The sequence below is a fragment of the Liolophura sinensis genome, chromosome 6, assembly GCF_032854445.1.
Source record: "Liolophura sinensis isolate JHLJ2023 chromosome 6, CUHK_Ljap_v2, whole genome shotgun sequence".
Taxonomy (NCBI): Eukaryota; Metazoa; Mollusca; class Polyplacophora; order Chitonida; family Chitonidae; genus Liolophura; species Liolophura sinensis.
Window position 1 is genome coordinate 62,678,950 of NC_088300.1, and position 15,247 is coordinate 62,694,196.

Genomic DNA, 15,247 nt, shown 5'->3' on the forward strand with positions numbered 1-15,247 from the left:
CATACGGCGAGGGAAAAGCTCTCTTGCGAAAGGTTTACTTATTTATTTATTTGATTAGGGCCTTTTACACAAAACGATCATAGTCTAAGTTGATTGTAACTACCATAACAAGTCAATTTGTTTTTAACATGTGTCGCCAAGATAGTTGTAATCATCTTTGTGGAAGCGGCCACAGAAGAAGGAAAAACGCCCATCTAATACACTGGAAGTGTTCGTAATCAATGTTTGATGACGATAAATCCCAATGGCATAAAAAATAAAGTGGTCAGATGTAGGGTAGAAATTCGTCGCCCATCTGACAAAGCCTATTTTGGGGCCGCGTACACAAATTAAGTGACCGTACGCTAAATTGATTGTAACTACCATGGCGACGTATGTTGCTAATGTAGTTCTATCTATGATTGTTTTATGCAAGAGGTACCAGCCCACCTTTATCGTATGTACCGGTAATTCTCTTTATGTGGACTATTTGAAAACCGCTTCTGTCATGTAAATTAAAAGAACATCACGATGTTTTTCATTCGGGATTTTAACCATCACGACGTGTTTCATTCGGAATTTTGACTTTCAAACAGAAGCGCTCGAAACCAGTCCTATATATACATACCAGCCACCTACATATATATATGAAGTAAAGGTATGAAACCATTTTCGGCCGGCACCACCCAATACCTCCGAAATTCAAGAAATAAAGCCTTCAACCTCCAACATTTCACTCGTTTCCCTACCTGGGGCTATTATCTTCTCGAATACACAGTTAGCATTTCCAAACCAGTTTTACTTTGTCCTAGTGGCACTCATATGTGCTATTTGAGCCCATAAGACATCGGTTATATCCACGCGCCATTTTTCTCTGCTTTATTTATCCCATAAGGCACTGCGTTATAACGTCCAATGGAAACATGACCTAGCTGCGGGGATTGTTAAAGGGAGATAATTTGTAGCCCTTTCAAGGAATTCTTGAATACTTTGTGTCAGTTCATTCCCTTTTCGATCGTTGTTTTGCGTGTGGCACATTAATCTAAGTGAGAATCAGATGGATTATCTTTCATATATGATTTATTTTCAGGCAAAGGGAATGTATTTATAAGTCTTTTATTATATCTATAAAACTTATCACGACAACTACATGTGCAGTGTCAATATTTCAAAATGTTGGATTTCAAAATGTTGGACACACCTGTGTCTGGCATCCCTGTTGTCACTTCTATGGCAACAAATAGGGAGTCAAAATCATGAAAAAAATATTGTGATTGCTGTGATGTTCTTGTGACTATAATACACTACAGAAAAGGCCTTCTGACAGTTCACAAATTACTAATGCATTGTTTACATACATGTATAAAGTATATAAAATGGATAAAAAGATAACAAAGTTCATTTTATAAAATAAAACTGATTCTCAGTTCATCTTCTACTATACACCAATCGAAAAGAGAAAGAACTGACACACATTAAAATTCCTCAAAATGTCCAGAATTGGAAGCAAGCCAGAAAGTGATACATGTACATGCAAGGTCAATGCACAACATATGATGTATGCAGTTACTTGTGAATGCATGTTTGGAGATTTGCGCACTTAAGACTTTTTCAATCATATGACGACAAGGAGTCATTTTGTGTGTATACATATGCTGTGTCCTCTGGTGGCAGGGCCTGTCCATGCCGCCAAAGTGCTGCCGCCACTGAAGTGTCGTGCTGAAGACACCAGACATGACACCCCACCCAGTCAAATTATACTGACACAGAGCCAGCCAATCCTGTTTCTTTGCTCTAACCTCTCAGTGCTGAACCCCAAAGCACGGCGGTAACAAGCACCGTTTTTCAAGTCTTTGCTATGATCAGATCCAGATTTGATCTCGGGTCTGCCGACTTCAGGCAGACACTCTAACCAACATAAAAATGAGTAATGGCAGCATAATGATTTTGTAGTTTCTCTGCATAATCTCAATTTTTGTGTAAATCTTAAAATACAGATAAAAGAATAAACTGCTTTATTAGTAATATAAATGGGTATTATTTCCCACACAATGTTTTTTCAAAACATCACATTTGCTGTAAATATGTTGGACCCAACTACATGAGTTCGTCAGATTAAATATATGAACCTTTCACCCCATGCTGCAGTAATGTTATTCAGGCAAAAATTGTTATGGAAATATTAATAATGAGAATAGAATAATACACAAGGTAAGGTGTTATAAATTCTCTCGTTCAAAAAGATTTACAGGTTTTCAAACTTTAGTGTGCAATGTTCAAATTTTTCTCTTGTCTAAAATTAATTTTTCAATACTGACACTTTGCATGTTTACATTGCACTGAGAAAATCAGGAAAATACCTAAATCTGTTTTTAAAACAATAACAGTTTGCGACAAACGACAGTCTGACATGAGAAACAGTTGCTGTCTTCATTCATTCTTTATATTTCAAACATAATATTAGGCGAACAGTTCTATTTGAAAATTAAACAGAATATAAATACTGGAGGCATAAACAGTCAGCTACCACCAAAATGTAGAAAGAAAACGATGAGTTAAAGATTCAACAACTGAATAAAAACACAGCCTATGGATTTCACACTGAGTTCCAATGAGGCATAAACTACATCTACATTGTATAAATCCATGTACACTGAATAAAAGTTAAAACTTTACAATGTCAAAGTCATATATATAAACATATATATATATACATATATGAATATGCAATATGTGTTCAGTTTTTTGGAACCTACTTATTAAAAAAATACAATTACACCAGTAATTTATTTCATTGCCATATATATTTTGAGGATTGTCTGTATTCCTTGAGATAGACAACTTGCCTGTCTTCATTCCTTGAGATAGACAACTTGGCCAGTCTTCATAGACTCCCCACACAACTGTGCCAGTTTTACTGCGGCCAATGCTCCCTCGCCATTTTTCATCCTCACAGACGGCTTTACCTGCAATTCAGATGTTAATCCTGTTTATTATTTATTTATTTATATATTTGATTGGAGCTTTATACTGTGCTCAAGATTATTTCACTTATATGATGACGGCCAGCATAATAGTGTGAAGAAACTGCGCGAAGCATCACAGGTTGCTGGTAGACTTTCCCAGATACGGCCAGAGGAGAAGCTAGCATGAGCCTGACTTGAACTCACACTGACCGCATTGGTAAGCGGCTCCAGTCATTGGGCTATGCTAGTATAATTCTGTTTGAAAAGAGTGCTGAAGAGTAGCATCATAAGATTTGTACTGAATATGGGTATATTTCTATTGTAACATGGAGTTGTGGCAATTAGGACAGATTCACTAGAAAAGGATGTTACAGTGTAAACTGAAACATTGTAAACTAATAAATCAGAAGTTGTCATCTATATACAAAGACTGTGATGTTCTACTCAACTGTATCATTACTGATTTATTTTTTTGGTGTTTAACGCTCAAAAATTTTTCACTTATATGAAGGAGGTCAGGTTTCAAGGCCAAGGAAACAGGATTGCCTGAAGTAAAACCTGGAGTATAGTCACAGCTGATTCGGCGATAGCTGGAATTGAATAACTCAGTGGTCAAGGGCCTGACAGTCAGAGTGTCACCCATATTAGCCTCTTGTGAAATTGCTGTGGTATATTGTTTTTCTGTCCCCCTTATTTGTATGAAGGCAGAATTTGTCCCACTTTCGTAAATTTACATTCTGAGAAAAGCTCAGAAATAAGTTATAAGTTTGCATTTACATGTTAGATAACAACTGGAAAAGTTACCACTGAACAACTCTGTTTTCTCACATATATTCATCCAACACATAGAACCACTTTTTTTTGTAAAGTATTGCATCAAAGTTATTATTTTAAGGCATTTATGTCTTCTTTTACATACATGCAGGTTTTACATACTAAATTAGTCATTCGTCACTAACAGCTCACATAAAATGTTGACCTTAGCTTGATTTAAACTCATACCACACAGGTGCATGTATCTCATATCACACCATGACCTTTCAACCTTACCCTCTAGCACATCCAGGAAATGTCTAATCTCGTGCACATAGCTGTCAGCGTATCTTCCATACAGCTGAAATAAGCTGTCTCTTGAGTAGTGCCATCAGGGGTCCACCTCTCTAACGAGGACATTTTGGGGTTAGAAGACACTAACATTCCCTTAGATCCCATAACCTGTGAATTAAAAATCATACTGCTGTTAGTCGTGGCAATGAAGCTGAAACAGAAATTAGAATGCAACATCTTACAGCATTTACATATATCTCAAAACTCTTTTGTGATAAGCCAACAGAAACACATTATCACAAGAATTTGAATGGTTAATCTTAAATGTTTACTTATTTTTTTCCCCACTTAATTGTTATTTAATGCAATACTCATGAATTTTTATACTTTCTTGATGGCAGTCAGTTTTAGAGGTGGATGAAAGCGGAGTACCCGATTGTGAACACAAACTTTTGGGTAACTGACCCGCATGTGACATACAGATATACATGCCATATGATGACACTGAAAATGGTCTTCAATGATATCGCGCTTGTATAAGCCATGGCCTTGTCCCCTTTAATCTTTTCATCCACTAGATTAGTGCAAGCAATACCTCAACTCTCTGGTCATATCCGTACACAGCTGAACGGCTATTGTCCAGTAGACCTATGAGGCCACTCCTAAACTGTAGCATTACTGCTGCGCTGTCCACATCACCAATCTCTGCATACGCTTTGCTGTAAGCATGGCCCTTAGCTATGACAGACTCTGGAATTTCATTGGCTAACCAGTAATCATATCAAAGTCATGAACCATGCTGTCTAGAAAAATGCCACCTGTGGAAAAAGTGAAATATTGTTTTCAGGGCATTATTAAAACATCAAATCAATCATCCAAGAAAAGGGCCCTACTCTTAAGTGTTCATTAGGCTTTTTCTCTCAGTAATTTTCCTATTGAGACCCTATTCTTTCTGACTAGGAGTAGAGGATGAATGAGGCACTACATTACACAATTGAGATCTGGTGAAAAATACCTTGTTGATTATCCTTACAGATTACACTGTAAGTAAACAATCAATAAGTAAAAACATAACAAGTACTTCACACAAAATTGTGACCAATAATATCAGCTGAAAAATACTTCAATGATTATTGTTACAATGAAGCAAACAATCACAATCACATGAAGTGTTTCACACCAAGCAACAGCCATATTATAAACCTGATCAGAACCTATACTGATTTGAGGTAAAAATGTAAGAATTAAAACCACGTGGGTGAAACAAGCAACCACAAATAGAACACTGACCTGAGAGCTTCATGTAGGCTGGGTTACAATGTGATGGCGGATCTCGACTGCAAATTTTGATCATTCGTAACTCTCCAATGTCACCTTGTTTGATAGACTGATGCATTTTCCGTAGTTGAGGATCATGGCGCCTAAAAAAGAAAAAAACACACATTAAAAACATGCAGCTGTTATCGCATTGGTTCAAATTCCAAGTGGACTATAATGTGATATCTTGATTGATGAGCACGTATTAAATTGCAGTCATAGTCAGGGAATACAAGAACCATGAAGTTTCCAAAACTTGATCAAGACCAGCAAAAATAGTGAGACTGAGTGAGAATGAGTGAGACTTAATATCATGGCAGCAATCTGCTGAATTTAGCTGGACAGCTTGGCTGTTAGAGAGGTTGGGCTAAACAACTTAAGCCATGAGTTCAAGTTCTCACTGGAGCCAGTATTTTTACTATAGTCTCAATACACCTGTAGCTGGAACATCTACTAAAGTATGTATTAGGAAACGTAAGTTTGTTTTCAGTTTCACTGACTTTATGAAGAAATCCATGTTTTCTTTTAATTGTTTAATTTCTAATGAAGTATAATGTACACCACATGGACAATAGTCATTACTGGGATCTAAGAAATATGTCAGATGATCATTCAGGTAATACACACCTGAAAAAAAAAATAAGACCATAATGTTCCTTCATAAAATATTAAATACAAATATCATTCGATTGTTAGCATTCTGTTGTATTTATTTATTACTGGACTGCATGGTCTTTTACATTGCATTAAAGATATGTTTTATGATATGTTAATCGTAAATGAGGTAAAAAAGAAAAAAACAGCTACCTATTGAAGGCACAGAACAGCACCTTATTTTTGAGCTTGGCCTTTTTATACAGTTTGTCTGCAGCCTCCAGAGACAGCGCAATGGGTTTTCTCTGTGAACACATGCTTACCTGAGGGGACAAATCAACACATTTCATAAAACAATCAATGGCAGTTCTACCAAACATGGAATGTGACAAACCTTGGGCAAATTGGTCTAATAAGCAGGCAAACATACAAATGAAACATACTTGATTATTTTTTAATGTCATGACTTTTCCACTTACACAATAGTATTTAGTTTTATGGACGGAGGAAAATGCAGTGCACAGAGATAAACCACTGACCCAAACACTGACAAACTTTCTCATATGTAATGTACAGATCTGCACAGCCAATTGGCGGTAGACAAGTGGTCTACCATCGATCACTTATTATCACTATTAAAGGCCTTATAAGCAGTGAGCACAGTCTACATAATCTGTGCTGCATACCAGTTTTGAACCTGCAACTTATATGTCCTAACGATTGAAAGAAAAATGCCTTTAACAACTAGACCACAGCCCGCTCTCAAATGCAACTCAAATTATGGTATTCTATTAAAGACGATCTATACAAATTCAACAACATAGTAACATCTCTGGACCAGAATATTATGATTTAATTAGTTAAATATTTATGTCCACAATTAGGAAGACCACTTATTAAAATAGTTCCCAAATATAGGCATTTCAATATTATGTTATCATATTTCATGCAAGTAAAAAAAATCTACTGCTATAACTTTGTGATTTGTATTAATGTTAAGATAACAGATTTGCATTCTGATGTTGATTTCACTTCCTGAAGTGAAAGACTTAAATATGAAATATTATATTTATTTTTTACCCTTTTGAAAAATTTGAATTTGAAAATAAGACACACAGAGAAACCTACAATTATTTCAACAGCTAGGACCATAAACTATGCATAAAGGAAGTACTGAAAGTGTGAAACCTACAACAATGTCAAAATGTAGGGTCATAAACTACAGATATGTATAAAACATGCACTAAAGTGTGAAACCTACAACAATGTCAAAATGTAGGGTCATAAACTACTGGTATGTATAAAACATGTACTAATGTGTGAAACCTACAACAATTTCAACATGGAGGAAATAAACAATGTATCAAATGTGTACTTAAGTTTTGACTTTGTGGACTCAGATGTGGATGTCAATTCTTATTACTTATGATAAAACTTAGGAATAATAACAATAATAATTTAAAGTTCTTTAACTTTGTATCTCCAGTTTATATTTAGCAGCTTCCTATAACATACCTGCGGCTAAGGCGGCCTCAATCAGAGCTTCATGGTGAGGTGCTGGTGTGCATACCAAGATGGCTGTCACTCTTAAAAAACAAAAACAAAAAAAATCATTGGAATTTATGTTTCTTTCCTGCACCAAGTATTATTTTGACAGAGGCTAGCTGTTTGGTACAGGACAAAAACTGTCATTCAAGGAACATTGTATCTTTTTTAATGAAGTGAACATATGCGAGAAATACCATTCTGTCCAGCACCTCCTTAAAATTATACCCTGGCTTGTAAAAGTACATAAACACATAATAGGCTGGCTATGCCCAGTTTTCTTTCAACTGGCCACCATCGTATATTTAAAATATCTCACCTATGCAGTTGCTGAGAGTTCAAGTCTAGCTCTTGCTGGCTTCCTTTCCGGCTGTACGTGAGAAGGCCTTCCAGCAACCTGTGGATGGCTGTGTGTTTTATCATGGCTCTGCCCAGTTTTATCCCACCATAATGCTGGCCGCCATTGTAGTATAAATGAAATATTCTTGAGCATGAACCTACATGTATCTTACACCTGGGTGAACCCACTTGTATCCCACATGTACACCTGGGTGAACCCACTTGTATCCTATACCAGCCTGAACCTACATGTATCCTACACCTGGGTGAACCCACTTGTATCCTATGCCTGGGTGAGCCCACATTTATCCTATAGCTGGGGGAATCCACTTGTATCCTATGATTGGGTGAACCCATTTGTATTTTATGAAGGGATGAACCCACTTGTAACCTATGCCTGGGTGACTCCACCTGTATCCCAAGCCTGGGTAAACCCACTTCTATCTTATGCCTGGGGGAACCTACTTGTGTCCTATATGTGGATGGACTCACTGTATCTTATGCCTGAGTGAACCTTATGCCTGGGTGAACCCACCTGAACCCTAATGCCCACTGGAATCTTATGCCTGGATGAACCCACTTTTATCCTATGCCTGGATGAACCCACCTGAATTCTATGCCTGGGTGAACCCTATGCCTGGGTGATTCCACTTATATCCCAAGTCTGGGTCAACCCACTTGTCTTCTATACCTGAATGAACCCACTTGTATCCTATACCTGAGTGAACCCACTTGTAGCTTATGCCTGGGTGAGCCAGCTTGTATCCTATACCTGAGTGAACCCACTGCTATCCTATGGCTGGGTGGGCCAACTTATATCCTATGCCTGGGTGAACCCACTTGTATCCTAAACCTGGGTTAACTCACTTGTATTCTATGTCTGCGAGAACCCACTTTATCCTATGCCTGGGTGAACCCACTGGAATCCTATGCCTGGGTGGGCAAGCTTGTATCCTATGCCTGGGTGAACCCACTGGAATCTTATGCCTAGATGAACCCACTTTAATCCTATGCCTGGGTGAACCCACTTGTATCCTATGCCTGGGTAAACCCACTGGAATCTTATGCCTGGATGAACCCATTTTTATCCTATGCCTGGAGGAAACCCACTTGTATCCTATGCCTGGGTGAACCCACTGGAATCTTATGCCTGGATGAACCCATTTTTATCCTATTCCTGGGTAAACCCACTGGAATCTTATGCCTGGATGAACCCACTTTTATCCTATGCCCGGGTGAACTCACTGGAATCTTATGCCTGGATGAGCCCACCTGAATTCTATGCCTGGGTGGATGCACTGTATCTTATGCCTGGGTGAATCCACTTGTATCCCAAGTCTGGGTCAACCCACCTATATCCAAAGACTGGGTGAACCCACTTGTATCCCAAGCCTGGGTGAACCCACTTGTTTCTATACCTGAATGAACCCACTTGTATCCTATAAATGAGCACACTGGTAGCTTATGCCTGGGTGAGCCCACATGTACCCTATGCCTGAGTGAACCCACTGCTATCCTATGCCTGGGAAAGCCAACTTGTATCCTATACCTGAGTTAACCCACTGCTATCCTGTGCCTGGATGGGCACACTTGTATTGTATGCCAGGGTGAACCCACTTGTATCCTAAACCTGGGTTAACTCACTTGTATCCTAAACTTGGGTTAACTCAATTTTATCCTATGCCTGGGTGAACCCACTGGCATCCTATGCCTGGGTGAACCCACTTGCATCCTAAACCTGGGTTAACTCACTTGTATCCTAAACTTGGGTTAATTCAATTTTATCCTATGCCTGGGTGAACCCACTGGCATCCTATGCCTGGGTGAACCCACTGGCATCCTATGCCTGGGTGAGCCAACTTGTATTCTATGCCTGGGTGAACCTACTTGTATCCTATGGCTGGATGAACCCACTTGTGTCCTATGCCTTGGTGAACCCACCTGAATCCTATTCCCTCATGAACCCACATTTATCCTATGCCTGGGTGAACCCACTTGAATCCTATGCCTGGATGAACCCACCTGAATTCTATGTCTGGATGAACCATGAACCCATTTGCATCCATTGCCTACGTGTATCCTATACATTTAACTGGAAAACACAGATTTAATCAAATATATATTAAAGAGCTCACCGAGGATCAGCTAGCACGTCATTTGCACAGCCCGGTGTAGTTATTGCTACCTTGCCTTCAAGATGACACTCAGATAGTAACTCCTTTAATCGTGGGAAAGTCGCCATTTCATCAACCAACCAGAGAACACCTGCACGTCTATCATTACACAGGTTCTTCACGTGGACTATCCCAATACGCCCAACTCCAAATACTGCAATTCCAAATCTGGGTACTCCATTCTGTAATAACAAGTACAGGATGCCATTACAGTCAATACCTGACCTTTTCTCAGGTAGACATATGGACATAAAGGTAGACACATGGACATACAGGTAGACATAAGGACATACAGGTAGAAATAAAGGGCATACAGGTAGACATAAGGACATACAGGTAGACATAAGGGCATACAGGTAGATACATGGACATACAGGTAGACAGGTGGACATACAGGTAGACACATGGACATACAGATAGACACATGCCTGGTGTTTGACACATAAACAGTCACAATGGATAGACTAAGAGTTCCAGACTAAGACTTAAAATTTCCAGGCTCTTCAAAGGCTCTTTCAGGCTTTTACAATGATTTTACAGGCTACTTGGAACAAATATTCTACACTTATACAGGCTTGAAGCAAAGTAAAACGATCTTAACCTATGTAAAATATGCACCACAGAGTATGAAGCATTTCAAAAGATTTAGAATAACAAATTTCTTCCACGAGAATGTCAGCTACAATGAACAATAGCTCAGGTGCGTTCTGTAGCCTTCGTGTCAAGGCTTTTCCAGGTTGAACCACAAAAACACCTGCTTTTTCAACAGCATACTTTTCAAGGCCTGGAAAAAATTACTTTTAAGTTCCAGATTTTTCAAGGTTTTTAAGGCCCAAGTGTACTCTGTACACAATCTACACTTTACTTATTTATTTATTTATTTGATTGGTGTTTTTACTCAAGAATATTTCACTTATATGAGGATGCCCAGCATTATGGTGGGTGGAAACCAGGCACTTGATTTAAGTACATGTATTATCAAAATGTCATTCCATAACAACATTAACAAGGTGAAGTTATTGAATTACACCTGACATACCTGTTGACTTTGGCCACTATTATACTCCATTTTCGTCCACAACTAAAAGATATATAAAAACACAAAAACAAACACGATTAGTTTTTACTTCATGATCTTTGCAAGGCAACATTTATTTCCCTGGATAAATCCTACGGTAAACATGAGTTTCAGGGAGCGCAACAGTCTGTATAACTGAACAAATATATTTCTTATTTGGTAAACTTACAGGGAAAGTGGCAATCTAGTTACCTTGGTAACCACAAAAAAGGCGTGACAAATTGTCAGCCTTGTATCTATGAATCCACTCCATGATTTCTCAAACCCCCATTCATAGAAATTAGTAACTGTGTCAGCGACCTAGGTTTCTGTTCAATGAGCATGAGGAATGATGCACGTGTGGTCAGCGTCATAAGGACAAACACTCCCAAAGCACGCCTCTGACCTAGGGGAAGGGAGGCTACTCCTTTGGATCTTTCAGATAACTTTGCCAGTACGGGTTATCGTCACATTAGATCGTCCAACTTAATGCCGGACAAACATTAATGTCTCTCTGGAACGTTTACGGGGAAATTACAACTTGTGAAAGCTACCTGCGTTACCAGTCTCTGGATTAAGCTCACTTCCTGACACTTATTAGTGATTTTGTGCTCGAGATCTTGTCATCTTGTGACACACTTTATCTGTCCCCGTATGACAACAAGATCGGCTAAATCTGTAGCATGATAAATGTTTGCTTCTATGGCGTTTATACAGGGACTTGAATAATTGTTGGATGCCAAAGACCCGTTCTTTTATCGAAAATCAAATCTTTATTTAAAGTAAAATGTTTACGCCAGCTTTCCACTGCATTAGGCCTACGTACTCGACACCATAGGGTCTATCAGATTGGTTATTTCCCTTTGCATTAAATGGCGTATGTTCACACCAACCATACGACCCTCTACAGCATTGAATTAGCTCATCTCTCTATTAAGAATGGTATCTGGAAATTGCGGCTCGGTTGGCCTCAAAGTCATTACTTACCCGAACACCAGGCGTTGGTGGTGCTTTCCGAAACACCAATATGTTGATTAATCCTCTTTAGGCCTAACTCTGTTCTGTCCCCTTTAGGCCTAACTCTGTTCTGAAGGCCTGCCTCAATGATAGGCCTATCGGTACACTATCGGCGAATGTCAAACGATCCGTTTCAAGCACAAGTGATCGACTACCTTACAATACAATGCAAATGCAGCTCAAGGTCAAATGCACCAGGCTTTTGTACATAGAATTATGCTATGTGTTATCTACTAGCCACTCTTCTCACCAGCTGTCGTTAATAGCTACAGTGCCATATCATAGCCTACAACAACCCGACTTTCCGTAACATTTGGATAAAGTAATATACCTCGGATATGTCTGTTGGTGCAAAGTTTGACAACAGTCGAAAGCATATCGGGCCATCACCCTTCCGAATGTGGCCAAACGCCCCACTCAAATTCTTATGTTGAAGCAATAGGCCTATCAGACAAAGAAATGCTCACTATAAAGACTTGTCAGCCTTTTTGTTTGAAAAATTGTTTGAAGACAGAGATATCATCCAATTTTGTTTGAAATAACTAAAAATACATTAATTGCATCGGGGATTATCTTAGTCCCAGATTGCCCATACCACTGTATTGGGAGCCGATAGGAGTCAGACAGGACAAAAGCTTTCTGGGGGATTTTAACTCACGTATGTTGTCCTTTTTCTAATTTCAGGATTTGTTTGTGATGCACCGTTCTAAAGAATCGCGACTCCAAAAATAATCACACTTGCCCGGTTTAGGCAGATATATGGCAATGCCTCTAAGCTTGGCCTGTAATGGCGACAAGTCACTGGTGGCTGGGCTAATCATTCAACCATAACGTCCAGTCGCACTGTCGTTTATTATATGCAGCCTTTTCAGTCTGAACAAGAAAAAGGGTCAAGCTTTGAGGTATAAATATAACGCTTCATCAGTTTCTGCATGTGCTTATATATGTCTCACATGACACCGACTAATTTCACAAGAAAAAGATTTGGATTCAAAATTAAAGTCAAAATTATCATATTTCCGCTTTTATCTCGCTGTTGTTCCGTTTTTTTTTTAAGTTCCGATTTTGCAATATGTATTGCGATATGTAAGTGCAAAATCAAATTAAGCTTCGGAAGAATGTAGTCACTTCTGTTATGAATTTGATCCTTATTCGAAAACGGTTTATAAAATCACCGTGTGGAAGGCGGAGGGTTAGAACACAAATTGTGTTCCTCATACAATGTATCCATTCACCTCACGCAGGCATGCCTATATATTCTATACCTATACGAATATGATTTAAATATTTCAGGATTGTTTTTACTTTTTATATTTCAGCTAAACCATACCGTGTGACTTCTGACTTAATTGTAATCGTAGGAAATATGGACAGAATTCAGTATGAAATTCTACCAACCAAAGTCTGGCGAAGGATGTTATGGAATATCCAGGGCTTGCAAGCGACATACGATATACATGTGTGTGTATATATGTATACACAGAGAGAGAGAGGTGTTCTATCTTTGTATAATCAATGCAGTTCTTCTGTAAACTTATTTGGCTTCTTGAAAATCTACGAGTTTTATATCGCGGTATATCACCTATGTGGAATTTTGTGCCAGGTCCATTCCATAAATCATAATGATATATATTTTGATAGTAAATACTGTTGCATGGTCTCTTCTGGAATGTGCTTTCCCTTGGCCATTGAATTATTTTGTTACCGATCCAACACTGATGCAATTGCAAGAGTATTATTTCATCTGTTACATTTTCAATCAACCGAATCACATGTATATGTGCTGTAGCATATACAATAATCAAGCTAGGTTTTCATTACCAATTTTTTCATCTCATGAATATTCTCTGTCTTTCAATACCTCGTATTTACTTGCATTATAAATAGGCAAAGTAATTCCGAAGAAATTCATTTTGACAATCTCAATATTTCGACTTAGTCATCCTCAGGCGAACTGCAAAGTCGAAAAATGAGATCGTCAAAATGAATTTCCTCGGAGTTACTTTACATATTTATTGTGCTAAGCTGTTCAGTGGATCAACTAGCTTTGCATTGTAAATTATTTTATTTTAAAAAGGCAATGTTCAACAGCCTGTCCAGGCTGTTTGGGCATTTTACGACTATGTACACTATATGAAATTAAAAACATCTGTTTCTGTGGCATTGGTTTTCATACAGCACTTGTGTAAACTGTCATGTCAAACAATCGAGTTCTATATACACATACAATGCGAATAAATAACTTATGAACACGTACTGACCTCTGCATATTACATTTCGGCACAAAGTGCAAATGTCACGCCTACTCTATTTTGGCAGAGGATATTTTGAAAACAATATTTCTGAGTACAGAAAACGTGTGCTAAAGTGGATAGCTAAAATAAGTGGAATCAGTGTATAGCCTGGCCTACATATCTGATAAACGAGCTACTTCTGTATATGTATGTATGTCCTTTGATTTTCTCCGAAACCGTTCATCTAATCGACTTAATACTGGCCTCATGTATAACCGCTGAGGATAAGGAAGTGCAGTGTCAAGTATATATATCCGAAAATATTCTTTTAAATATCCAGATAATGATATGAGACGCACGCTTAATGATTCTAACATAACTGCATAATTGGATCCAGTTATAGGACATTTCAACCTGCGCCGATTTCAGACTCGGAATTTGCACTTGTTCAGCAAGAATCTGTTGGGAAAGTGTGAAAAAAAATATGCAATTCTTTTTTTTCCAAGCCTTTTCAAAACATTGCAATCCCTGTTTGTAGGATGGTCTCATTTGAGTATTTGATCTCTCTTAGTCATTCCCTTATAATGAACTACATTCTTGCGTATTTATCACAACCGTCTCATAAAGTCAGCCTATGTACGTGACAGAGCAGAGCCTTTGTTGTAACGTGTCTCAATAGAGCCTCGAGTCAGATTTAGTCGATTTGGCGATCTATAGTGAAACAGCGGTATGGCGGCCCCATTTGTTACAAGGAGGTATACCGTCGTGATATGATCCAAATAATGTGGAAAATGTGAGGGTAACCCACGAATAAAGGCACGGAACAACGTTATACGGGATGGTACATGATTCTCCCCTTGCACAAACGGTTTTCCTCCGATTGTTCTATATACAGGCTTACCGCTGGTAACATAACGGTGTTCTGCTCAGCTTTATACAGGTATTCTTTGCACTGGTTCTCAAAATGTAACAATCACC

At 38.4% G+C, this 15,247-nt stretch overlaps 1 protein-coding gene across 2 annotated transcripts; it reads right to left on the reverse strand.

Moving 5' to 3' along the window:
- Positions 1-2,783: 2,783 nt before the first annotated feature.
- On the reverse strand, positions 2,784-10,134 carry LOC135468987 (myo-inositol 2-dehydrogenase-like). 2 transcript variants are annotated; one of them, XM_064747498.1, is made up of 7 exons: positions 9,923-10,134; positions 7,419-7,489; positions 6,117-6,226; positions 5,283-5,413; positions 4,588-4,810; positions 3,996-4,160; positions 2,784-2,945 (listed from the first exon to the last, which is right to left on the reverse strand). In XM_064747498.1, the coding sequence occupies exons 3-5, from the start codon at positions 6,218-6,220 to the stop codon at positions 4,758-4,760; spliced, it is 288 nt and encodes a 95-aa protein (XP_064603568.1). In that variant the 5' UTR covers positions 6,221-6,226; positions 7,419-7,489; positions 9,923-10,134; the 3' UTR covers positions 2,784-2,945; positions 3,996-4,160; positions 4,588-4,757. The 2 variants fall into 2 exon arrangements, with proteins under 2 accessions (XP_064603568.1, XP_064603570.1); XM_064747500.1 differs by lacking the exon at positions 6,117-6,226.
- Between the last annotated feature and the right edge of the window lie 5,113 nt (positions 10,135-15,247).

What these genes read in the sequence shown, in the direction of transcription:
- LOC135468987 (XM_064747498.1), bottom strand. Translation starts at nt 6,220, where the DNA reads ATGTGTTCACAGAGAAAACCCATTGCGCTGTCTCTGGAGGCTGCAGAC. An exon ending in CTGTTCTGTGCCTTCAATAG is followed by an intron (nt 5,414 to 6,116) that starts GTAGCTGTTTTT and finishes TTTCTTTTTTAG; the next exon opens with GCGCCATGATCCTCAACTAC. An exon ending in AGCCTACATGAAGCTCTCAG is followed by an intron (nt 4,811 to 5,282) that starts GTCAGTGTTCTA and finishes CTTTTTCCACAG; the next exon opens with GTGGCATTTTTCTAGACAGC.